The sequence below is a fragment of the Schistocerca nitens genome, chromosome 4, assembly GCF_023898315.1.
Source record: "Schistocerca nitens isolate TAMUIC-IGC-003100 chromosome 4, iqSchNite1.1, whole genome shotgun sequence".
Lineage (NCBI taxonomy): Eukaryota > Metazoa > Arthropoda > Insecta > Orthoptera > Acrididae > Schistocerca > Schistocerca nitens.
The window spans coordinates 398,459,043-398,484,493 of record NC_064617.1 but is presented as its reverse complement, the minus strand read 5'-3'; the positions used below and the strand labels follow the sequence as shown (position 1 = coordinate 398,484,493).

The window sequence follows — 25,451 nt, the reverse complement described above, 5'->3', positions numbered from 1 at the left end:
GTCACAATTAACGATGATCTCTAAGTGCTGAATTCCATTCTTGTTTCAATGCTGTCCTTGGCACAACATTATGAGGACTATGAACAGCACAACATATGTGCTCTACAGTCACTAAAACTTTTATAGGTGCACAACCATAGATTTATACTGTAATATAGGACAGCATTCTGGCCATTATTTCACATACAACTATTTATACATTAGAGATTCCTTAAAGAAGGCTACTTGCAACAGGGGCCAGAACACTGGTAATACAAGGTGATGATGTGGTCACTTACCTAGTAAAGTTTCACTGAAGATGACAATGGCTGACAAGACTTGCCCCTGCGCATATCTAATAAAGAGATGCCAGGATACATGTGGCAGGTCAAAGCTCCTTGATCTGACAACCCACATAAGAGCTAGAAAGGCGATGAACTTGTGTCTCTAAGCCAGTGAAGAGTACTCATGTGAGAAAGGGTTCATCGCATGTTCTCCAACCTTAACATCTATAAAAGAATTACACACACTTTCTTCCACTAGGGAACTAAAATTGGCAGTCTGGGAGAAGGTCAACAGGCTGACCAACTAACATGCCACCTTGCCATATGAAAATATTTTCAACAGACAGAAGAAGTACAGGGAAAGGCAGTCAATTGGGAAGACTTGAGGACTGCCTGGCATCCTTGTTGGGCAGTTACGGGAGTGGGGGACTTGACCTTTGGAGTTTAGACAGGTTGAAATTTTATTAGTCATGGAGGGTTGGTCAAGTATGTAATGTCCATCTGCTGTGAAGGCATATCACAAAAATTCAGATAATTCTGTTGGAGCTCACCACATCTCCTATCAAGATTTCATTCAGACATCTCCCGCCCACTCCTGTGCCACCTTCTAATGCTTTCAGCCTTTGGATGAGACACTTTGAAGCCACTGGCAGCACTACAAAAAACAGAACTCTTAACCTTACGCTGACATGTTGGTAACATTTTCTCTGTTTGAATTCGATTCATATCATCAAACACACTCTTCCAGTAGGATGATGGAACAGGCCATACTGCTGCAGTGTCAATGATTTGCTTTGACTCATATTTCGTGGTTGCCTTACTAATAGAAATGGCATACTTCATGGCCTCCCTGTTCAACAGATTTATCAGCTCCAAACTGCAGGTTGGGCATTTCTGAAGAGTTTGGATGGCCGTGTATCATGTCATTTCATCTTCATTGATTTAAACCCTATCAAAATATTTATTTCATTTCAGTGCATTTAATTCATTTCACGTATCTTCATTGTGGCAGGGTCAGCTACAGTTCTCCACCGACTTCGTTTCCCCTGTGATGCTTCGTCCACATAACACATAGAAGAAGAAGAGAGAGTAATATCTTGGAGGAATGCTAAGATAACCTAATACTTAAGATGACTGCTCATCCTATGCTGTAATTCTGGTATTAAATCACAGTTTGGTGTAATTTTTCAATTGTCTGAGCAAGTTCAATAGACTGAGTATTCAGCATATCAGAATGATTAGCACTGATAGCATTTCATGTCAATGCATCTTCACTGGTTTCATCCTCATCAACCCATTAATTTCATTTCTTTGCTGATAACAGCAACATCCTAGTCACTGATACAACACCAGAACTCCTGTTATAGAAAGCAAATAAAATTCTCAAGGATGTCTACAACTCATCATTATGTAATAAATTAACATTCAACGTAAGGAAAACAAACAGTATGCACTTTTGCATAAAGATGGAAAACAATCTGTTGCATTGGGCAGAGACAATAAATCTATAGACTGTTTAACAAACACAAAGTTTTTAGGGGTGAATATTGGTTATGAACTAGCATGACATGAATGCATAAAGATATTCAAATAAAAGAATGCCATCAGCAAGTTATGTTCTTATGCACTTTTGCATAAAGATGGAAAACAATCTGTTGCATTGAGCAGAGACAATAAATCTATACACTATTTAACAAACACAAAGTTTTTAGGGGTGAATATTGATTATGAACTACCATGATGAATGCATAAAGATATTCGAAAAAAAGAATGCCATCAGCAAGTTATGTTCTTAGCAGTTAGTAACAGTCAATGTCTGGAGGTGACATACTATTTCCATATATACTCAAATCCTAGCTATGTGATTCTTTTCCAGAGATGAAAGGCACAAAACATGGACACAATTTTTAAATTGCAGAAAAGGGCTTTAAGAATAATAACTATAAGCAGTGGTTGCATTCACTATAAAGAACTGTTTAAAAAAACTGGGTAGCCTTACTAAAACAGTGAGTATGTCTACCAATCTGTTGTGCATGTGTCAGGGAAAACGCAGTTTGGATTACATTCACCAAGGAAAAAAACAAATTTAAAAGCCAAAAAAGCATTTTCAATCAGGGAATAAAGTAATATAAGAAACTGCCCAAGGAAATGAAAAAGGTTTGTTTAAAAAGGCACCTAAAACATTTTTTGTAAATAATGCTTAGCCCTACAAGGCAGTTAAGGATTACTTAAGAGGTCTCACAGCAGTGGTTAATAATAAAAGGTGGTAACATGTAACTACATAACATGATTACATTAACATGTAACGAACTAACTAAGAGGGCTGATCAACAAAGACTGAGACTGATTTTCAATATTAGAGAAGGAAAGTTGCTACTCACCATATAGCGGAGATGCTGAGTCGTGATAGGCACAACAAAAAGATTCACACAATTATAGCTTTTGCCCATTATGGCCTTTGTCAGCAATAGACACACCACTGAAAGCCACAATTGTGTGAATCTTTTTGTTGTGCCTATCGTGACTCAGCATCTCCACTATATGGTGAGTAGCAACTTTCCTTCTCTAATATTGTTACATTCCATCCTGGATTTTCCATTGTTTGAGACTGATTTTCTTTTTTTCACAGATATTTATTACTACATTTGAATGTTTACATGATCTTTCACAAAGTACTCCCCTTCTATCTGAATGAATTTTGGTAGTGTCTCTGCCAGTCCTTGAACACATGGTGCAGCCCATCCTTTGTCAAGGACTTGAGAATCGCCTCACTTCTCTTGAGCACTGTTCCCAGGTTCTCAAATTGGTCGCCCTGGTGCTTTTTAATGATATAAACAAAAACAAAACACAGAGTGCAATATTGGGGCTATAAGACAGATATGGTACACAGGTAATGCTGAAGTGAATTAGAAACTGCTGGACTTGATTTGCTACGTGGGCCGCACGTTATCATGATGAAGTAGCCATCCAGTCTGAGAAAGTTCCGGTCATTTCTATACAATATGCTTCCTCCGCTTAGGCAACACAGACGTGTAATATGCTGCTGCAACAGTAGTATGAGAGGCAACTGCATGCTGGTAAATCATTCCTTGGCAGTCAACACATATGATCACCATAGTTTTCCCTGCAAATTGAACAATTTTCGCTTTTTTTGGTATTGGAGAACCTTAAGATTTTTACACTGTGCTGGCTTGTTTTCCTTCAGGATTGTAATGATGCAGACATGACATACTACCAGTGATAATCAACTCTAGACACACATCCCTTCAGTCAGTAAAGAGACGAAGTACCTCACAGCTTGTCACCATTCGGACTTCCTTTTATTCAGGAGTCAACAGATGTGGTACCCAATGGGCACAAAGATGAGGCATATGGAGATGATCATGCATATCTGTAAAGACACTGCTATTTGAATTTCTCAACAGTTCAATCCAATTACACAATGTTAACCATTGATCCTCAGGGACAATCACAGTAGTTGTGTCAATATTGATGTCAGTCACAGCAGAAGTCGAAACACTAGGCCCACCTTGCTTAAGACAAACAAGTCGGCCTTCTCTGAAGTCTCTGAACCACCTGAACACTGTTGCTCAACACAGTGCATCTTCCCCACACATGTACGGCAGCTTTTAGTAAGTTTCAGCTATACGGTTTAAATTAACACAGAATTTTACCGCCCCCGGCAGTTGAATGGTCAGCATGACGGATTGTCAATCCTCTGGGCCCGGGGTTCAATTCCGGGGAATTTTCTCCGCCCAGGGACTGGGTGTTGTATTGTCCTCATAATCATCCTATCATCCTCATCGACTGCAGGTCGCCGAAGTGGAGTCGCATTGAAAGACCAGCACCCGGCGAACATTCTGCCCAATGGGGGGCCCTAGCCATACGATTCAATAAATAAAAACTGCATCGTACTGCTCCTCTCACATCACCTCCGTTGTTTGGTATGCAAAAAACAAAGAGATTCTATGAAATAGAACATTACTACCAACCAACCGATACATGACTGCTGCCGTCTATGAACTTTACACATAAAAACCCACTCTTTTCAAATACTCATACTACAGATAGAAACTATCACAAAACTTACAGGAAAATATCAGTTTCAGTCTTTGTCGATCAGCCCCCCCAACAATGGGCAACAATTCATAATCACAATGTAATGCTTTTAATAGAAAATTATATGCTGCAATCTATAGTGCACTATAGTAATGTCTTGTCATTTTCTTGACTTCAATATCTCACTCATCATATGGGGATTTTGCCTCGGTATTTTCACAGACAGAGGGGAAGATATGATTATGTGCATGGGGCACAACTACAAGTTTAAAAGGCCAGAGTAGTTCAGGAGTCATTAGCAGGTGCCCTTAGGATGTACAGCAGTGCAGAGAAGAACTATGTTTCATATTATACATTATCTGTACAATATGAAACATAGTTCATCTCTGCAGTACATTATCTCCTCCTCCCATGAACCATGGACCTTGCTGTTGGTGGAGATGCTTGGGTGCCACAGCGATACAGATACCGTACCTTACGTGCAACCACAATGGAGGGGTATCTGTTGAGATGCCAGACAAACTTATGGTTCCTGAAGAAGGGCAGCAGCCTTTTCAGTAGTTGCAGGGGATACAGTAGGGATGATTGACTGATCTGGCTTTATAATATTAACCAAAACAGCCTTGCTGTCCTGCTACTGTGAATGGCTGAAAGCAAGGGGAAACTATAGCCATAATTTTTCTTGAGGAGATGGAGCTTTACTGTATGGTTAAATGACAATGGCATCCTCTTGGGTAAAATATTCTGGAGGTAAAATAGTCTCCCATTCGGATCTCCGGGTAGGAACTACTCAGGAGGATGTCATTATCAGGAGAAAGAAAACTGGTATCCTATGGATAGGAGGGTGGAATGTCAAATCCCTTAATCGGGCACATAGGTTTGAAAATTTAAAAAGGGAAATGTATGGGTTAAAGCTAGATATAGTGGGAATTAGTGAAGTTCGGTGGCAGAAAGAACAAGACTTCTGGCCAGGTGATTACAGGGTTATAAATACAAAATCAAATCGGGGTAATGCAGGAGTAGGTTTAATAACGAATGAAAAAAGGAGAGTGCTAGTAAGCTACTGCGAGCAGCATAGTGGACATATTATTGTAGTCAAGATAGACAGGAAGCTCATGCCTGCCACAGTATATGCCAACTAGCTCTGCAGGTGACAAAGAGACTGAAGAAATGTATGATGAGATAAAAGTAATTATTCAGTTAGTGAAGGGAGGTGAAAATTTAATAGTCATGGGGGGACTTGAATTCGATAGGAGGAAAAGGAAGAGAAGGAAAACTAGTAGGTGAATATGAAATGGTGGTAAGGAATGAAAGAGAAAGCCGACTGGTAGAATTCTGCACAGAGCATAACTTAATCATAGCTAACACTTGGTTTAAGAATCACAAAAGAAGGTCGTATATGTGAAGAAGCCTGGAGACACTGGAAGGTTTCAGATGGGTTGTATAATGGTAAGACTGAGATTTAGGAACCAGGTTTCAAATTGTAAGGCATTTCCAGGGGCAGATGTGGATTCTGACCACAATCTATTGGTTATGAACTGTAGATTAAAACGGAAGAAACTGCAAATAGGTTGAAATTTAAGGAGATGGGACCTGGATAAACTGAAAGAACCAGAGGGTTTAGAGTGTCAGACAAAGCATTATGGAACAACTGACAAGAACATAGGAAAGAAATACGGTAGAAGAAGAATGGGTAGCTTTGAGAGATGAAATACTGAAGGCAGCAGAGGTTCAAGTAGGTAAAAAGACAAGGGTAACACAAGAGATATTAAATTTAATTTATGAAAGGAAAAAATATAAAAATGCAGTAAATGAAGCAGACAAAAAGGAATAGAAACATCTCAAAAATGAGATTGACAGGAAATGCAAAATGGCTAAGCAGGGGTGGGTAGAGAACAAATCTAAGGATGTAGAGGCATATATCACTAAGGATAAGATAGATATTGCCTACAAGAAAATTAAAGAGACCTTTGGAGAAAAGACAACCACTTGTATGGATATCAAGAGCTCAGATGGAAAACAAGTTCTAAGCAAAGGGAAGGCAGAAAGGTGGAAGGAGTATGAAGAGGGTCTACACAAGGGTAATATACTTGAGGGCAATATTATTGAAATGGAAGAGGACATAAGTGAAGATGAAATGGGAAATGTGATACTGCGCGAAGAATTTGACAGAGCACCTAAAGACCCAAGTTGAACCAAGGCCCCGGGAGTAACAACATTCCATTAAAACTACTGATAGCCTTGGGAGAGCTATGACTAAACTCTACCATCTGGTGAGCAAGATGTATGAGACAGACGGAATTCCCCTAGACTTCAAGAAGAATATAATAATTCCAATCCCAAACAAAGCAGGTGTCGACACATGTGACAATTACCGAACTATCAGTTTAGTAAGTCACGGCTGTAAAATACTAACGCAAATTCTTTACAGACGAATGGAAAAACTGGTAGAAGCCAACCTCAAGAAAAACAGTTTGGATTCCGTAAAAAAAGTTGGAACGTGCAAGGCAATAATGACCCTACAACTTATCTTAGAAGATAGATAACGGAAAAACAAGGAAAGGTAAACCTACATTTCTAGCATTTGTAGACTTACAGAAAGCTTTTGACAACATTGACTGGAATACTCTCTTTCAAATTCTGAAGGTGGCACGGGTCAAAGTACAGAAACCAGATGGCAGTTGTAAGAGTCAAGGGGCATGAAAGGGAAGAAGTGGTTGAGAAGGGAGTGAAACAGGGTAGTAACCTATCTCCAATGTTATTCAATATGTATACTGAACAAGCAGGAAAGGGAAAAAAAAAAGAAATTGGACTAGGAATTAACATCCATGGAGAAGAAATAAAAACTTTAAAGTTTGCCGATGACACTGTAATTCTGTCAGATACAGCAAAGGACCTGGAAGAGCAGTTGAACGGAATGGACAGTGTCTTGAAAGGAGGATATAAAATGAACATCAATGAAAGAAAAATGAGGATGATAGAATGTAGTCAAATTAAATCAGGTGATGCTGAGGGAATGAGACACTTAAAGTAGTAGATGAGTCTTGCTATTTGGGGAGCAAAATAACTGATGATGGTCGAAGTAGAGAGGATGTAAAATGTAGATTGGCAATGGCAAGGAAAGTGTTTCTGAAGAGAAATTTGTTAACATTGAGTATAGATTTAAGTGTCAGGAAGTTTTTTCTGAAAGTATTTGTATGGAGTGTAGCTACGTATGGAAGTGAAACATGGACAATAAATAGTTTACACAAGAAGAGAATAGAAGCTATTGAAATGTGGTACAGCAGGAGAATGCTGAAGATTAGATGGGTATATCACAAAACTAATGAGGTGGTACTGAATAGAATTGGGGAGAAGAGGAATTTGTGGCACTTCACTAGAAGAAGGGATTGGTTGGTAGAATGCATCCTGAGACATCAAGGAATCATCAATTTAGTACTGGAGGGAAGTGCGGAGGGTAAAAATCGTAGAAGGGGACCAAGGCATGAATACACTAAACAGATCCAGAAGGATGTAGGTTGTGGTAGTTACTCAGAGATGGAGAAGCTTGCACAGGATAGAGTAGCATGGAGAGCTGTATGAAACCAGTCTTTGGGCTGAAGACCACAACAACAACATAAATTATGTGGAGCAAATTATGTGTAAATTGAAGGGACATTGTACAACAGGGACCAACCAAGTGAAGCAGTGCAGCTGCTAAGACAATGACCTCAAATTCGGGAGAATGGAGTTCGCTCTGCCTGGCCATCCTGATTTAGGTTTTCCTAAATAATATCATGTAGATATCGGGAGAGATCCTTCATCAAGGCCACAGCCAACCACCTCTGCTATCCTCAAAAAAGTAAACATATACATTCCATGTCAAAGTATACAGTGAAAATTACCTAAAACTTCCACCACAAATATTTTAAGAATGGAAGGCGCCATTGATATTTTGATTTCAGAGACTTGATTGGTATGCATAGACCCACTTTTGCTGCCTATAAACAGAGTGTTACCAGTTTCGAATGTGTGCTTATTTACAAAAGGTACAATTATTTCAAAGGAACAATGCATATTGACAGTACCACAATCAAAGAAGAGTAAATTGGAATGTCAATGGTGTTTGTTGCAAATGTCTAGTGCAAGCAGTTTACAAGATATCGCAGTTTGAACATTGTAAACACCAATAGCTGTTTGTTCCATGTGGTAGCACAATGAATGTGAATTAGGCATGGATGTGTATGTGCAGCCCTACACAGACGTTAATACCTCTCCAGATGTGCCATGCTGTTAAACGGGACATTGCCTAGGACAAACAAATGTGATTTACAGTACCTCCTCCAAGCCTGTGCTCAAACTGACCACCACCAGTGTCTGTACAAGCCTGTGGTCTGCCATGCAATGGTTGCTGCACACATTCTACGATTTCAGTGGAAATTGCAGTGCAGGCATCATTCACAAAATCATTTCCATGCAGCACTTGATGGAGAGAGATGTGGTAGGGTTGGAACTTATGATGGAGAATGCGTAGTATACTTACCTGACTCATGCCACTTCCTCATGCAATTGCACAGGAACTACTTTGCTGATCTACTGCTATAGCAGCCAGAACATTAATTTCACCCTCCTCTGCAGTCATACATTTTGTTCCGTTACACACTTTAGGTGTTACACTGCCACTCGCACATAATTGTTTGAAGAGGTTCACAAATAACTGCCATGATCGTTAACATCTATAGGGATATCTGCCATGATCGTTAACAACTATAGGGATATCTTTCGGTGCACACAGTACACAAACGAATGGCATTCTTCCTTCATTCACCAAAAACCATGAGCAGATCTGCTTTCTCCACATTAGGAAATACCATCTTATAAGCATGTCCCACTGTGTCCACTATCACACAGTAACAGACAAGACCATCACAATATAATCGCAGTGTACACAAACACAAAGTAAACAAACATAATGTCATCGTCTAGCATCTAAGCAATAGGATGGAAAAAACAGCTGTCGGTGTTTACAATGTTCACAATATGATAACACAAAACTACTTGCATTTGCTTCCTGCAACAAACACCATTGACATCCTGATTTACGGTACTCCTAGCATATTACTGTCAATACGCATTTCCCCATTTAAACATTTTTAATTCCTGTAAAGAACTGCACTTCTGTAAATGTCTCAAAAACTGCATATTGGCTACAAATACATGCCCTTCCCCACAATTCAGTTACGTGAAAACCACATATAGATAACGCCTTCCATGTCTGTAATACTCGTGGTGCAAAAGTTCAACTTTGTTAAAAAATATATCGGCTCAACCACTTGTTTATAGTGTAAAACACTAAGATTGATGCGTTTCGGAAGTCAAGCTTCCATCACCAGAATAATAAAAAGTAAAAGAACCTGTTAAAACTCGCTAAAATGGAACATACACCAGGCACATTTTAGCGAGTTTTAACAGGTTCTTTTACTTTTTATTATTCTGGTGATGGAAGCTTGACTTCTGAAACGCTTCAATCTTAGTGTTTTACACTATAAACAAGTGGTTGAGCTGATATATTTTTTAACATTGACATTCACAACCACAACCTCTCATCCAGTATGGATAAAATAAAAAAAAGTTCAACTTGTATTTTTGAGCTATTGATTTTCACTGTATTACAGTAACAAATCCTATATCAATGTAAGATGATCGCTGAATAAATAAATAAAAATAAACTACGTTATATCTAAAGCTGTTGGTAGACTCCAGTTCATTGGCCCCATATTGGGAAAATACAAATTGGCTATAAAGACAGCTTACAAAACACTTGTGTAATCTGCCCTAGAATATTGCTCATATATGTCTATGTGGGGGCAACACAAAATTTGACGACAGGCATCAGCTACCTCAAACCACTTACAAAGTTTCAAGACCTAGGATTAAATGATGAATCTAGGAATAAACTACAGCTCTCAGCTTATTGATTCCATAGCGATTGCAAAGAAATTATCACGCACTAATTACATTGTGCAGAGAGTAATTTAAGCACTCAGTCCATGTGTGAGTGGGACAGGAAGAAATCCTACTATGGGGTACAATCAGAAGTACCTTCTGTCATTTGCACTACTTCACAGTGTTTTGCAGAGCTGAATGCATACAAAGATAAAATGTTACTGTAATTAGATCTTCAGTGAAAATCACTCCATGTAAAATAGCCTATCACATGGATGTTGATTGGAGCAGAGATAATGGAGCATAACATTAAGAGAAAAACCATCCAAATATAATTGTACATGACAATGGTTAATTGTAAAATATGACACTATATTCTTACTGTAACTATGTAAATAACTTAATGTTATGGCCATATGACTTAAATGCAGATGCCAGCTCATAAAGAAGTACCGGATGATAAAAAAGTCAGTATAAACTTGAAAACTTAATAAACCACGGAATAATGTAGATAGAGAGGTAAAAATAGACACACATGCTTGGAATGACATGTGGTTTTATTAGAACCGAAAAAAAAAAAAAAAAGTATTGATAGACGCGTGAAAGGTCTCTTGCGCACGTCGTTTGGTGATGATCGTGTGCTCAGCCGCCACTTTCGTCATGCTTGGCCTCCCAGGTCCCCAGACCTCAGTCCGTGCGATTATTGGCTTTGGGGTTACCTGAAGTCGCAAGTGTATCATGATCGACCGACATCTCTAGGGATGCTGAAATACAACATCCGACATCAATGCCTCAGCATAACTCCAGACATGTTTTACAGTGCTGTTCACAACATTATTCCTCGACTACTGCTATTGGTGAGGAATGATGGTGGACACATTGAGCATTTCCTGTAAAGAACATCATCTTTGCTTTGTCTTACTTTGTTACGCTAATTATTGCTATTCTGATCAGATGAAGAGCCATCTGTCGGACATTTTTTGAACGTTTGTATTTTTTTAGTTCTAATAAAACCCCATGTCATTCCAAGCATGTGTGTCAATTTGTATCTCTCTATCTACATTATTCCGTGATTTATTCAGTTTTCAAATTTATACTGACTTTTTGATCACCTGGTACTTCAATTCACATGAGGATCATTCCACGTATCTCATAGGGAGCAATATGTCAATCTTAGATACACACACCTACATGTCTTAATAGTAAAACTGACAAATAGCACTTTCCTAACTCGAACTTTTTTGATAAAATCACTGTAGAAGGCTCAAGAGTGTGTAACCAGTTATTAGTCAGGCACGAATTTCAATATTTTCAGAGCTCTCCCACTTAGTAATGAGTTGCTCTACAGACCTCAATTTTTTTATGCATCTACAGTAGAACGCCTCTAATCTGTCACCTTCGGGGCCGGGACCATGGTCGGAATGAAAAGAAGGTCAGATTATCCGAAAAATCTAATATTTATTGCAAAAAATGTAAAAAGACATTTAGTACAAAAAATTAAAATATTTAAGAACTAAAAGACATCTACAGTAATATAAACAGATGTTTTTTACACAGTGTTAAACAATATATTAACTAAAAAACATTTACACACACTGTAAAATGTATTGGTTTTAAAAGGAAAAACAACAAACAAACTACAGTACTGTACTGTACTTAATACAGTATAAACGATATATACTGTAAACTAAAGAATGTTTATAGCACTGCACATAATTTTTTTTTACAAGGAAATAAACTACTGTATGTATAAACTAAGAAATGTTTATACTGTATGCATTGTTTTTATAGTGAAAACGAAAACAAATTAATTGCAAAAACAGTCAGTGATACATTTTTATTTAACAGACGTTATTCTAGATTTAGCTGCAGTGTTCCTCCATTTTTTTATCCACAAAACATCTATTGGAGTTGAAATTGGATTCTGCTCGATGTACTGAAGGGCAATGTCAAAAGTGTTTTTTGCATCGTTGTGTGAAATACGGGTGGGGGGTTCGTCTTCGCCGTCCGAGTCCTCATTCACTGTTTCCTGGCTAACAGCGGCAACAATCTGGTCCTCATTGAGCTCTTCAAAAGTGTCACAGTCTTTGTCACATTCGTTGATTCACTCTTCAACTGCATTGGCAGGGACATTCGGCTCCAGAGTTTGTAGATCTTTAACGGTTTCCAGTGTGTTGTTGTTTTGCTCATCTTCGGTATGCTCATTTTCAGTCATAACAGATTTTTGATTGCGATAGTAAACCTGCAAGGAAGATAAGTTTATAGTTTTGAACGCCCTTGGCTTCTTAGATTTGCCAATGACGAACAAGGGGAGCTTGTGGGTACCATCTGTGTTGCTACAAGGAATGACTGTTATTCTATCTTTTACAAGTTTCATTCCACCATGAATTCATTTGAAGCTGCGAGCGTTTTTGTTGGGAACATTTTAAAGTTCAGCCCTGTCTCGTCAATGTTATACACTTGGTAGGGTAACATTTCATTTTCTTCTACAATTTCTTGAAACTTAACAGAAAACTCCTTAGCAGCTGCGACATCAGCAGATAGTTTTTCACCGGAAATAGAAACAAATCCGACACCATGACGAGTTTTCCAACGATCAATCCAGCCTTCAGTCGCAGCAAATTTAGTTTCCAGGTTTTTGTGCAAACCTATCGCTTTTTCTTTGAGAATTGGCCTGGATATTGGAGTTGCTTTCCTTCTTTCTGGACAAAACCACATCCACAATGCGTTATCAAGCAGTTCAAGTTTAGACTTTTTGAATGTTCTGCAATTTTTCAGAGTGTTTTCACTATCAATCGTAACTGTATAGGATTCAATGTCTCTCCCATTCTTCCTCCAATCCTTAATTGTCGTCACCTACATTCAGTTCCTTTGCAATTTTTTGGAGCAATTCTCCTTCATCCAGTCTTTGTAGCACTGCTAATTTTTCATTTAGTGAAAGAGTTATGTGTTTACTGTACACACAATGAATCTACAGTAATAAGTACTGTAGAGAACACGGAATAAAGCAAACAACGACGTTTTTTAACCTCAACAAAGGATAATACTGCACAATAACGTACAGTATAACAATGTGCACAGCGGTAGACACAGCAACAGTGGCCCGACAGCTGTCCAGTCAGTGACAAGTCAGCACAGGCTCACGAGCCTGAGCATGGTCGGACTAACCAGAGTGACGGACCATCCAAGGTCGGATTAGAGGTGTTCTACTGTACTACACAAGTTGATATAATGTACAAAATGTATGATACATCAAATGGATTTTATATGAAAAATGTGAAAAAAAATCACTCTTTTCATGCTGTGCTTTAAATTAGTGATATTTTAAAAAAGCATAACTTTATACAGGGAAACAGTATAGACCTCAACTTGTGCACTGTAGCTCTTTAGTCCTATTATTGAGTATAAATAATAATAAAAAACATTTATCAATGCATTTAATAGTTCTTATCTTCAAATAAAGATGAATCCACAGGACAACAATGTCAAATTTGACGAGCTTCAAAGTCCCGATGCATACCTACACAACTGAATCTCAACTTGATTTCTTGCTGAAATGTTGACATATGTAGTAGCAATCTTAGGTATAAAGAAGAATACCCTAAATCACTTTACTCATTGACAAAGAATAAAATGAAAATGTCACTTACGCATACCATCCACACTCAACATTAAAGTAAATAAAAACCATGTTTATTCCATGAAAAATTGTTCCTAAAATATTTGTGGCTGACCTGTAGGTCAGAATTGTAAACAAGTGAGAGCTGAAAAGCACTATCAATAATTTTTCTTAGTGTATACCTGTATGTTGTATCTCACTGTTTAAGAATTACAACAGACAGCTTTGGTGCACAGGTATAGTGATATATCCATATTCTGTAACTATAAGTTAAAAACACAACTTCAGTAAAATAAAATAAAGGAAGCAAGCTATAAAGAGACACATGAATAGGTATATATAGCCACACAAACTCTACAAAGAACAGTTCCATAAAAGAATTCAAATACAGAGAAGGAAATAGTATTTTTAAAACTCTTCCACAATGCACAAAAAATTGTTTTTTCTTGACATTTTAATTAATAAATGAAATACATTCACTTAAAGGTCAGTGACAGTATCTTTCCATAGTACTTATTGTCACATTTTAAAACAATACACTGTGACTTTGTAATGATGGCACAATCACCTTACTTACAACACTGGAGAAGGGGACCCATACAGAACAATTCCTAACAGGCCATGTAAAGAATTGTCATTCAGCTAAAGCATGCTGTTAAGGTCCAGAAATTTATGATACCTCAGAAATGTGCTGTATGTAGCAGTTTTCGCCGTATCTGAAAGCCACATACTGCCCCACTTGTAGTTGTTCCAACAAAGCATTTTCAAGAGCTGCAGTAGCAACAGTAGTCCCATTTGTATCTGTTCAGAGTCTCTTCATTACAATGGAGTTACTATTAGTGACTAAAATATTCATTGTGCAATCATGTTCCTGGAACCTTCCTCACTGTACTGCACTTGCGTTCCAAGAAACCATTATATCTGATTTGAAAAGAAATATAAGAAATATTAATATCCTGTATTTTGTGGAGTATACTGTTTACAACTCTTTCAGATTATCTAACATATGTATTTTCTGCATGGGGACCATCTTATTGTCTACCATTACAGAAACATATTTCATTTCTGCACAAAGTCTTGAAAGATTATTGTTTTTGCAAAACTTCACTACGTCATGTTTCACAGTTTCATAACATCTTTTGGCCACTCCTGAATTATGTGTTTAACTTTCCTTGCTAAATGTATCGTGCTCTATACACCAAAAGCAGCTGCTGCTCTGGCAATGCTCCATGAAGGTGTAGCAAGTGTTTGAACTTGTATCAGTTCACTAGAGGCTGAAATTATACATTTCTGAATGAGGAGCTTTGTTCATCAGCAAATATTTGCACTATTCACATACACACTCTACAAAATACAGGACATTCATACATTTGTTATTTCCTCACAGAAGATCAAATTCTGAGAAGACATCTTACACCACAGGAACATGAATTTAAAGATGTTGAGGTTAACTGCATGTATCCTGCTGAATCACAATTCCTTTCAAGGTCCAACAGGAAGGGTGCTACACACATCAATAAAAGTTTTGTATCATCCTGGTTCCCAGAACTCCTGGAGATAGACATTGACTGTGGATATTGTATCACAGACACAGTCGCTTTGACTGTTCAGAGATGTCACTAAACCCAACCAAAGGTGTAAACAAAGATGCATAACCAGCACCTATTATATGGAGGGGGTCCGACAGCCAATCAGTTCCAGTCATTCCACCAGGAAGGAGGTACACGGCTCGTATTGTCTGAAGTTCACCCATCCCTAGACGGTCAATACCGTGGTTCGATCGTGGATCCTGTCCGCATTGTTACACTGTGCCACGAAGGGCTCTCTACAAGGGAAGTGTCCAAGTGTCTCGGAGTGAACTGAAGTTGTTTGGACATGCAGGAGATACAGAGAGACAGGAAGTGTGGATGACATGCCTCGCTCAGGCCATCCAAGGGCTACTACTGCAGTGAATGACCGCTACCTATGGATTATGGCTGGGAGGAACCCTGACAGCAATGCCACCATTTTGAATAATGCTTTTTGTACAGACACAGGACATCGTGTTATGACTCAAACTGTGCAACAGGCTGCATGATGCGCAACTTCACTCCCGGAATCCATGGTGAGGTCCATCATTGCAACCACGACACCATGCAGCGCGATACAGATGGGCCTGACAACATGCCGAATGAACTGCTCAGGATTGGCATCGCGTTCTCTTCACCAATGAGTGTCACATATGCCATCAACAAGACAACCGTCGGACACATGTTTGGAGGCAACCCGGTCAGGCTGAACACCTTAGACACACTGTTCAAAGAGTGCACCTATGTGGAGGTTGCCTGCTGTTTTGGGTTGGCATTATGTGGGGCTGACGTACGCCGCTGGTGGCATGAAAGGCACCATAACGGCTGTACGATACATGAATGCCATCCTCCAACCGATAGTGCAACCATATTGGCGAGGCATTCGTCTTCCAAAAATGGCTCTAAGCAGTATGGGACTTAAGATCTGAGGTCATCAGTCCCCTAGACTTAGAACTACTTAAATCTAACTAACCTAAGGACATCACACACGATCATGCAAGAGGCAGGATTCAAACCTGCGACCATAGCAGCCGCGAGGTTCCAGACTGAAGTGCCTAGAACCACTCAACCACAACAACCGGCACATTCGTCTTCATGGACAACAATTCATGCCCCCATTGTGCACATCTTGTATCTTGTGAATGACTTCCTTCAGGATAACGACATCGTTCGACTAGTGGCCAGCATGTTCTCCAAACATGAACCCTATCAAACATGCCTGGGATAGATTGAAAAGGGCTGTTTATGGATAATGTGACCCACCAACCACTCTGAGGGTTCTATGCTGAATCGCTGTTGAGAAGTGGGAGAATCTGGACCAACAGTGCCTTGATGAACATGTGGATATGTCACGACGAATACAGGCATGCATCAATGCAAGAGGACGTGCTACTGGGTATTAGAGCTACAGGTGTGTACAGCAATCTGGACCACCACCTCTGAAGGTCTCACTGTATGGTGGCATAACATGCAATGTGTGGTTTTCATGAGCAATATAAAGGGCGAGAATGGTGTTTAGGTTTACCTGTATTGCAATTTTCTGTACAGGTTCTGGAACTCTCAGAACCGAGGTGATGCAAAACTTTTTTTGATGTGTGTATTTGGGTCCCCTTCTCCAATGATGTATGTAAGCTGGATGTCACATCATTATGAAGTCATGATACAAGGTTGTATAAACTTAACAATGACTGCTATGCCTCTAACTTTTAAGTGAACTTTTTTCATCTTTTAATCAAGATCTGAAGGAAAACAATTATATTTGCATGACTGAAAAAATATTAAAAACACAATTTCATTCTCTATATTTGAATTCATTTATGCAACTGTTTTTTGCAGAATTTCTCTCTCTCTCTCTCTCTCTCTATGCATGTATAAAAATTTTTACTGTTTCTCATCATTTGTTTTTATTTTATGTCACTGAAATTGTCCTTTTAATTTACAGTAACAGAATATGGGTATATCACCACACCTGAGCATCCAGGCTGTCTATTGTAATTCTTTACGCAGAAAAAATATTAAGGACTGTAATAAAACAAATATGTTATGGGCATAACCCATATTACTTCAGGGATGTGTGTTACCTTCATAGTCTCCGATGTTATTGAATTTAGTATTTGTTATAATTCGGGAGTAAGTAAAAAACACGTTTTTTTTTCTCCAAAAAAATTCCTGCCTCCAAAGATGACGCTACAAACACCATTTTGAAGGTGTGATTTCGCAAAAAATTTTAAATGCTGTATCTCTGTAACAGTTCTAGATATTTTGTTAGAGTTTTTAATCTGAAAGATTACTGCTTTATGATTACAATGGTATCCTCCGTTTGGACATATCTATCTAAGTTTTTTACTGTCGCCCTTTGATTCTTTTTATAATTTACAGAAAAAAATTTTTTTTTCGAAAATGCCAATCTAGAAAAGTTGGATTTTTTTCTCTTGATTGGTACCATGTAGTACTCTATTCTTTGTAAAGGGGAGCTTCCACTTAAGTTGGGTAATGTATGTCATCATTGAAGTTGAAACTTCCTGGTAGATTAAAACTGTGTGCCCGACCGAGACTCGAACTCGGGACCTTTGCCTTTCGCGGGCAAGTGCTCTACCATCTGAGCTACCGAGCACGACTCACGCCCGGTCCTCACAGCTTTACTTCTGCCAGTATCTCGTCTCCTACCTTCCAAACTTTACAGAAGCTCTCCTGCGAACCTTGCAGAACTAGCACTCCTGAAAGAAAGGATATTGTGGAGACATGGCTTAGCCACAGCCTGGGGGATGTTTCCAGAGCAGGAGAGCTTCTGTAAAGTTTGGAAGGTAGGAGACGAGATACTGGCAGAAGTAAAGCTGTGAGGACCGGGCGTAAGTCGTGCTTCGGTAGCTCAGATGGTAGAGCACTTGCCCGCAAAAGGCAAAGGTCCCGAGTTCGAGTCTCGGTCGGGCACACAGTTTTAATCTGCCAGGAAGTTTCATATCAGCGCACACTCCGCTGCAGAGTGAAAATCTCATTCTGGAATCATTGAAGTTGTTTCTTACTAATTTCTTTGTTACAATGTTTATTTCTATTGTCTTTGTTACAGTTATTTCTTGTCATTTTCTTGTTGCAGTTATTTCTTTTCACTTTCATTGTTGCAGATACTTACACTTGGTTGTAGTTTCTTGACAGGTTCTTTGTCGTGGTTGTTCATTGCAGGTTTCTGTATTGTAGTTGTTCAATAATAATTTGTTTACTGAAGTGGTTTCTAAGAAATCTGAGACCATCCAGTGAGTTCTGTGTTTTTGTGAAGAATTTGCCTGTTGACACAGTTGCAGTATGTTTTTTGAAAAGAACCGTTTGAAATGTCAAGAAACCATGGTCAGTGAAGTCGAGCCATAAGCTCTATGCTCAAGAACGCAGAGAATTACTAAAGCTATGGATGAATACACTACAGCAAAACTGGCCACACTTTTCAAAGTAGAAATGCCATCTTCAGAAGGAAATGAACAAAAGCGCTCTTGCACCTCTTGCCAGGAATTTTTCACAAATATCAGTTCAGCTGTTGAATATTGTGAATCCTACAGTCAAAAGGTGCAAGTTTTAACTATTATTCCAGAATCATTTTCAAAGAAAACAATTTTGAACCATGTCCCATCAGTATAGAAGGATATGTTAGACAAATCAAGAAATGTGAGGTCTGTAAAAGGAGTCTTTGGAAGACCAGATCCCTATTATGGTCATCCTGTAGAGGCAGTCATTTTATCTGGAAGATAAATGGGACTGTTCTCACCAGAGTGCCAACAAAAAAGACACTATAATTGTAACAGTTGAAGGTAAAAAAGTTGTGAAAGTGAAGAGGTACATGACTCACAGTATTAAAGAAACTTTTGCAGTTTATAAGAGCAACTATACGACTTCACATAATGGAAGATCAAAATTTTATGCATCATGACCTCAGTGGGTAGTTCCACACCCACCCAGAGATGTCTGTTTATGTGTGTACTGCACAAATTTTGAACTTTGTGTGGTAACTTTGAAGAACTTACTGGAGCATGACATGACACCTTGGTTTGGGGTGTGAAGTCATTAGTAGCCTGTGATGTAAAGCTAGAGACTTGTTTGTTTCAAGAATGTGCTGACTGCCCTGGAAAGGAAGAACTGTCTTTATAGACACTTGGCCTGGAAGATGCAGCAGATAACTCTGCAGAAATTACATATGTGACGTGGGAGAAAATAAATTAATTAAGAAAACTGTTGCCTTTGACAGTTTCATTGATGAACTTGGTAAATGGTCAGTGAAAGCAGTAACACAGCAGCATCTGAAGAAATAGCAACACCACATTGCAGAAATGAAAGGGTGTGTACAGGCTGAAGAACTGTGTTTAGTGCTTCACTGTGATTTTGCTGAGAACTAGTCTGTAATCCTCCCAGAAGAAGTACAAGGGTATCATTGGAGTAATGAGCAGGTTTCAGTTTTTACAGAAGTGACATATTTTCAAAACAAGTGTTGCAGTTGTAAATGATGACACACAACATGACTCAGCACATGCTTTGCTAGTAATTCTTCAACTGCAAACGGGCAGAGGAGATAATCATTATTTCTGAAGGCACTCCTAGTCATTTTAAAACTCGTTACCAGGTGTTTGAATTGAGTAAGTCACTTGTGCCAACTGACTGGGTATACAGTGCTACTGGTCTCGGGAAGGGGCCTTATGATGGTGTAGGAGGCCTAGAAATACCATGATACAAAACATAATCTTTCCAGACCAAATACAGCTACAATTCAGAATACTGAGGATTTTACAAGAGTCATGAAATCTTACACATCCACAGCCCTCATTCTTTAGTCCAAAGAGGAAATCGAAAAATTCCGTGAGCGGAAAAAAGAAGAATGGTCCAAACAAACTACTCCTATGAAAGGAATTCAGAAGACACATTTTTGGACTCAAAGTGCTGGGTGAACTCATATTGCATGCATTTTAAAGAGCAAGAAAGAAGAAATGTCGTTCATTTGGCCAACTCCTCAGAAACAGTAGGATAATATTCACATTCATAACCTGAGAAGGGGGATGTTTGTGGCATGTATGTATGTATGACTGTGACTGGTGGATTGCAGAGATTATAGATACCAGTTATGAGTCAAACGAAATTGTAGTGAACTTTATGCTACTAAATGGACCACCTGCTGGATATAGGTTTCCAGCTGAAGGACAGCAACAATGCCATCAGTGCTCACTTCCTGTTCACAATGTTTTGAAGACTGTAGGTGCTCCAGTTCCTATCACTTCTACAGGGAGGCATCACTCTATATCCAAGGATAATACTGAAGCAATGGAACACATTTTTATTTCATTGACTGGCTAAGTTCAGTACAAAACTCAGTGCACAGAAGTTGTATAAATTGAAACCTTGAAGTCTTTGGACCTTTCACATACATTTTGGAACCATTTAAAATGCTGGAAAAATGAGTCTGTTACTCATCTTTCAAAACAAAAATTATGTTAAATAAGGCTAGGTTTTGATTTTTATGAGCATGTTATGTGATAATGTGGTAATGAAACAGGTTTTATGTATGGCAAAAATTTCGATTGTTTACAAAACCTGTTTGACCTAAAAGTGGAAGCTCTCCTTTTCAGAGAATGTAGAGCTATATGGTACTAATTAACAGAAAAAAATCAAAATTATATGGATTGGCATTTCTTAAAAAAAAAAACATAAATTATAAAAAAGTTCAGAATACTATAGTAAAAGAACATTTTTGGACAAGTCCTAACGGAGGATTGTTTGGGGGGAAAAAAAAAATTTCCAAAATTCCCATCTACAAAATGGTACGGGCAGTGTCACCTTTAGAGGGCTGTATCTCGTAGCAGCAATTTTTTTTGCAGAAAACAAAAAAAAATACGTGTTTCTTACATACGCTAAATTCAATAACATCCGAGACTATGAAGGTAAGATTTTTTCCTAGCCTGCCTGAATTGATATGGGCTATGCCTATGAAAAATGACTGATAACTGTTTACATTTTTCAGGGAATAAATATGCTTTTATTTATCAGTTCCTGTGGTGTTGAATGTTGATGGTACATGAAAATGACAGTTTCATTTTATTTTTTGCCAATGAGTGAAGTGATTTAGATATTCTTTGTACCTAAAAATGCTAAACATCTCAGCAAGAAATCAAGTTGAAATCCAATTGCCTAAGTATGGCCAGGGACTTCGAAGTTCATCAAATTTAATTATCAGCACAGCTTGAAAAAGGTGTTTTTTTAATATTTTTCATCTAAAATCCAACTGATGTTACATAGTTCTTATACATTATTACAACTTATTGGCCTATGTAGCAATCCACAAAAAAAATTGGGTCTGCAGGTCACCTAATTACTAAAAGGGAGATTCCGTGGTGACTCGCATTACATTTTGAAATCTATGTTTTATTATGTCGACTTATTATCAATCTATAAACCATATTTTCTTTTGTAAATTACAATTATAAATTGTGTTATTCAGGCAAAGATCTTGAAGTGTTATTTAAGCAGGGAAGAGCATTAAAATTAAAGAACAAGAATGTAATTTATGCTGTACTCACTGTTACAAATTTCGGATATCCTATTCCTAATGTGCATTTTAGGTCAAAAGTGTCCTCAAACTATTAGGAGTATGGATCTGGTTTTTATCACAGAAAATGCATGTTAGGTTGGCATTCAAATTACAGAATTACATATTTCCAAAAATATTTATACCATGTGATATATTGTAATATACTGAAAAAGGTGCCTGACTCAGTGTTACGTGACTCATATTACTTCTACTTCTTGCTGGAAAAACTTTTTTCCTGCAAGCAGAGAAATGAAAATATGACATTATGTGCCAAATAACATACACTTAACATTACCATTTCACTTTTCAAACACTATGAAAAATTATAAAAGCATGACATCTGGGAAAATGAACTGCAATTTCAATTAAAAAGTCAGAGAAGTGAAAATCTCCTCTTGCACTGACAACATCAAGTAGATTAATTTTCTTTATAATTTCATCACATTTTACAGGCCATTTCCAATAGTGACCAGCACACTCCATTGCACTGAGTAAGTAAGAATTTCCAAAAACTGCATTTACTTCTTCAGCATTGAATTTACTGTCATATTCTACTTTATGTCAGTTTCCAATTATCACACTTTCTATAATTTCTTCAGTATGATGAGCTGCAGCAGCAAAATTCTTTGGAGACAGCAGGTATGTTCGTAGTACTCCTTTCTTGTACTGAAAACAGTGAGTGCTTTTTATCTTTGGTACTGATGTTGCTGAAGAGAATATTTGAGCCAGTTTAGTTTCACATTGATTCCTTGAATTTCATCAATAGACACATGAAAAACCTGCATAGTTGTGGTACTTGCAGCTATCTGAATGAAAGCTGATGCATCACCTACAATTAATTTTCGCTTTTTTACTGTATTCCCCACTCGCAGTTCCGGAACTGCACTAATTCCATCTACGGCTCCTTTAGCATGGGATGTAGCAAATACGTTCCAATAGATTTCCACATTATGAAATGATTGAAATTGAGGTAAAGCAGCAGTAATATATTAAATTGTGAGGAAGGTGCATCTGACGAGATTTAAACTACCTTCACATTTTCTGGTATAGTTGACAGTACCTTGCTAATGTAAGCAATTGCAGCACTGGAACCATGGCTTTATCCAGTGCACTATGTGACTTATATGGTGACAAACTTGCTTTACTAGGTTTCTGATCTTGCATCCTATGTCACCCACATTTTCTAACTCTCTCTCTCTATTTTTAGACATTCTTTCTTCTAATAACAGTCTTTGCTTATGTTGAGTCAACTGTAGAAACTTTTGTTTCTGCTTCTGCTGGCTTTTTCTAGCTTCTTCCAGATGCTTCTTCTTAAATTCGTCATATTTTCCTTCACTCCTTAACTTTTCCCTCCTCCTACTCTGTTTTTCTGCAGCTGCTAAGAGCATCCTCTTCTTCTAATCTTAAAATAATACAACTGTGACTCAGATTACATGACTCACATTATACATTTCATTTTCTGTTTTTACAATATTGGTTGAAACTGTGAAATTTTTAGTAGTGATAGTAGTTACACATTCACACTAAGAAGTAAATTACTGAACTAGATAAAAGTTATCTCTAATACCTCTCTTGGTATAAAAACTTAATTACATGAAAGTGACTCATGTTACATGAAAGTTAATGCTATTGTATTAGGCTATATTGCTTACCCCAACCTATAATTCACCTACTTCAGTTTTATACTCCTCCTGCAATACATTAGGGTATGTAAGAATAATATGTATAATGATATGCTATTTCTTACCTCCCAATTAGCTTAAGTGAATGTCAAAAATCTCTAGTAATCCACACTCTTATCACATGAAAAAAATATATATAGCGTTATAAAAATGGCTACAAATTATGGAGGGGAAGCAGTAATGGGCCACAAACCATCGTTTCCATACAGTAAAAAGTCCAGCCTTTCAAAAACTATATAAAAAGTAGCAAATGTTAAATATCATAATTGTGTCCAGCTTTGCAAGTAGATCTCTGAAAGCATAATTACTAGGTAATAGATCTCTGAAAGTAAAGAGACTGCTGTCTGTCTAATGACCAGGTGCACAACCCTGAGCCTTCAAACGTGAATTTATCAAAAATGGTTAGTTAGGGCAGTGCTATTTGGCAATTTTACTAAGGAGACTAAACTCTGAAGTGGTCACCTTACAATCAACTAAAACATCTGTAAGTTTATAAAGAATGATCCAAGAGCACATTCTCATTATAGTAATTCACAGCGGGTTATTCTACAATGACCTCTTCCATGGTGTAGTCACAAGGGTACATGACTATGAGCTACATGGCACAATACCAACGGGTGACCCCGTGGTCCGGGTATAAAATTTTCACGTCTGAACTTCTTACACATACAAAAACTTACACTAGCCTACATACATGTTATCCACTTATTGTCCACATAATATAGGCTTTCAAACTGATTAATATGACAGCACTTACTTTTTGTAGCATTATTTTCTGGATAATCTTGAATTTTCGTTTTCGGTTTACTTTTGAATACTGGAATAATCTTCTTTTGACCGAGTATCTCAGGAGCAGAAAAGAGTTTGACTTTCTTTGGTTTTTCTGAAACATTTTCCGTTCTGGTGACTAATGTGTGACTTTCATGTTTTGCTGTCTCCCCAGGTGTTAACGCTTCGTTTTCTTTAGGCGTCACTACTTCATCCTGTAAACAACGTAAAATTAAAATAATTGCTTCTTCTTCACAGAACACATTGAGCTATGTAGATGCTCTTACAGACCTCAACAGTTTTACGTTTATTGCATCCTTTGTATGCAAGTGATTTGCAAATATCGCCCACAAAACTGCTTTCCACTTCGTAACAATCACCAATGGCTGCTTTAAATATGTCTTCATATTCGGCATCAGTAAGTGACTTGAAAGGCATGTTACTGCAATAATCAAAGCGCTTATTATAAAAACATCTTTCACGGATTACTTTCTTTACATTCATGTAATATACAGTTTAGAGTAAATTAATAAATGTTCAACAATCACGATTCAAAACAGTATCACTTAGAGTTCACTTAATACTGTAAATTCCTATGAACTGGTAACTTACTACAATGAAAAAAGAAGCTTTCAGTTAAACTCGAAGAAAAATCTTCCGATGTATTACGAAAGGTGTGCTTCAATATCACTCAGAGTAATTCTTCTCCGTCCTTCCACCGTTCGCTGCTCAACAGTGAATATTTCAAATGACGCGGGAACAGAGATCTTCTTGGATTGCGTGATCGTCGAGCAAGAGGTCTTTTATTTTAACGTCCTTGGCGTCGAGGCCCTAGACGTCTATACTCGCTAAGATTTCTAGGTTAATGTCGCGCGTGGAGAACACTTCCATCTGGAAAATTACTGTATCAAAGCTTTTTTAATTCCTTTCCCACATAATAACTACTGGCATAACCGGCAGAGCATCCGAAACATGAAGAAGTCGAGGCAATATAAAAATATGTGATTT

The 25,451-nt window shown here is 37.9% G+C and overlaps 1 protein-coding gene across 1 annotated transcript in view; it reads right to left on the bottom strand.

The window, feature by feature from the left end:
* Nucleotides 1–25,193, bottom strand: part of LOC126253089 (uncharacterized) — a 68,594-nt gene extending 43,401 nt beyond the window's left edge. Inside the window, exons 1-3 of the mRNA XM_049954190.1 lie at nucleotides 25,056–25,193; nucleotides 24,735–24,885; nucleotides 24,433–24,658 (exon numbers count right to left, since the gene is read on the bottom strand). Coding sequence (XP_049810147.1) covers nucleotides 24,433–24,658; nucleotides 24,735–24,881 — 373 coding nt within the window. The 5' untranslated portion in view covers nucleotides 24,882–24,885; nucleotides 25,056–25,193. The remainder of the gene's footprint in view (nucleotides 1–24,432; nucleotides 24,659–24,734; nucleotides 24,886–25,055) is intronic.
* Nucleotides 25,194–25,451: the final 258 nt, after the last annotated feature.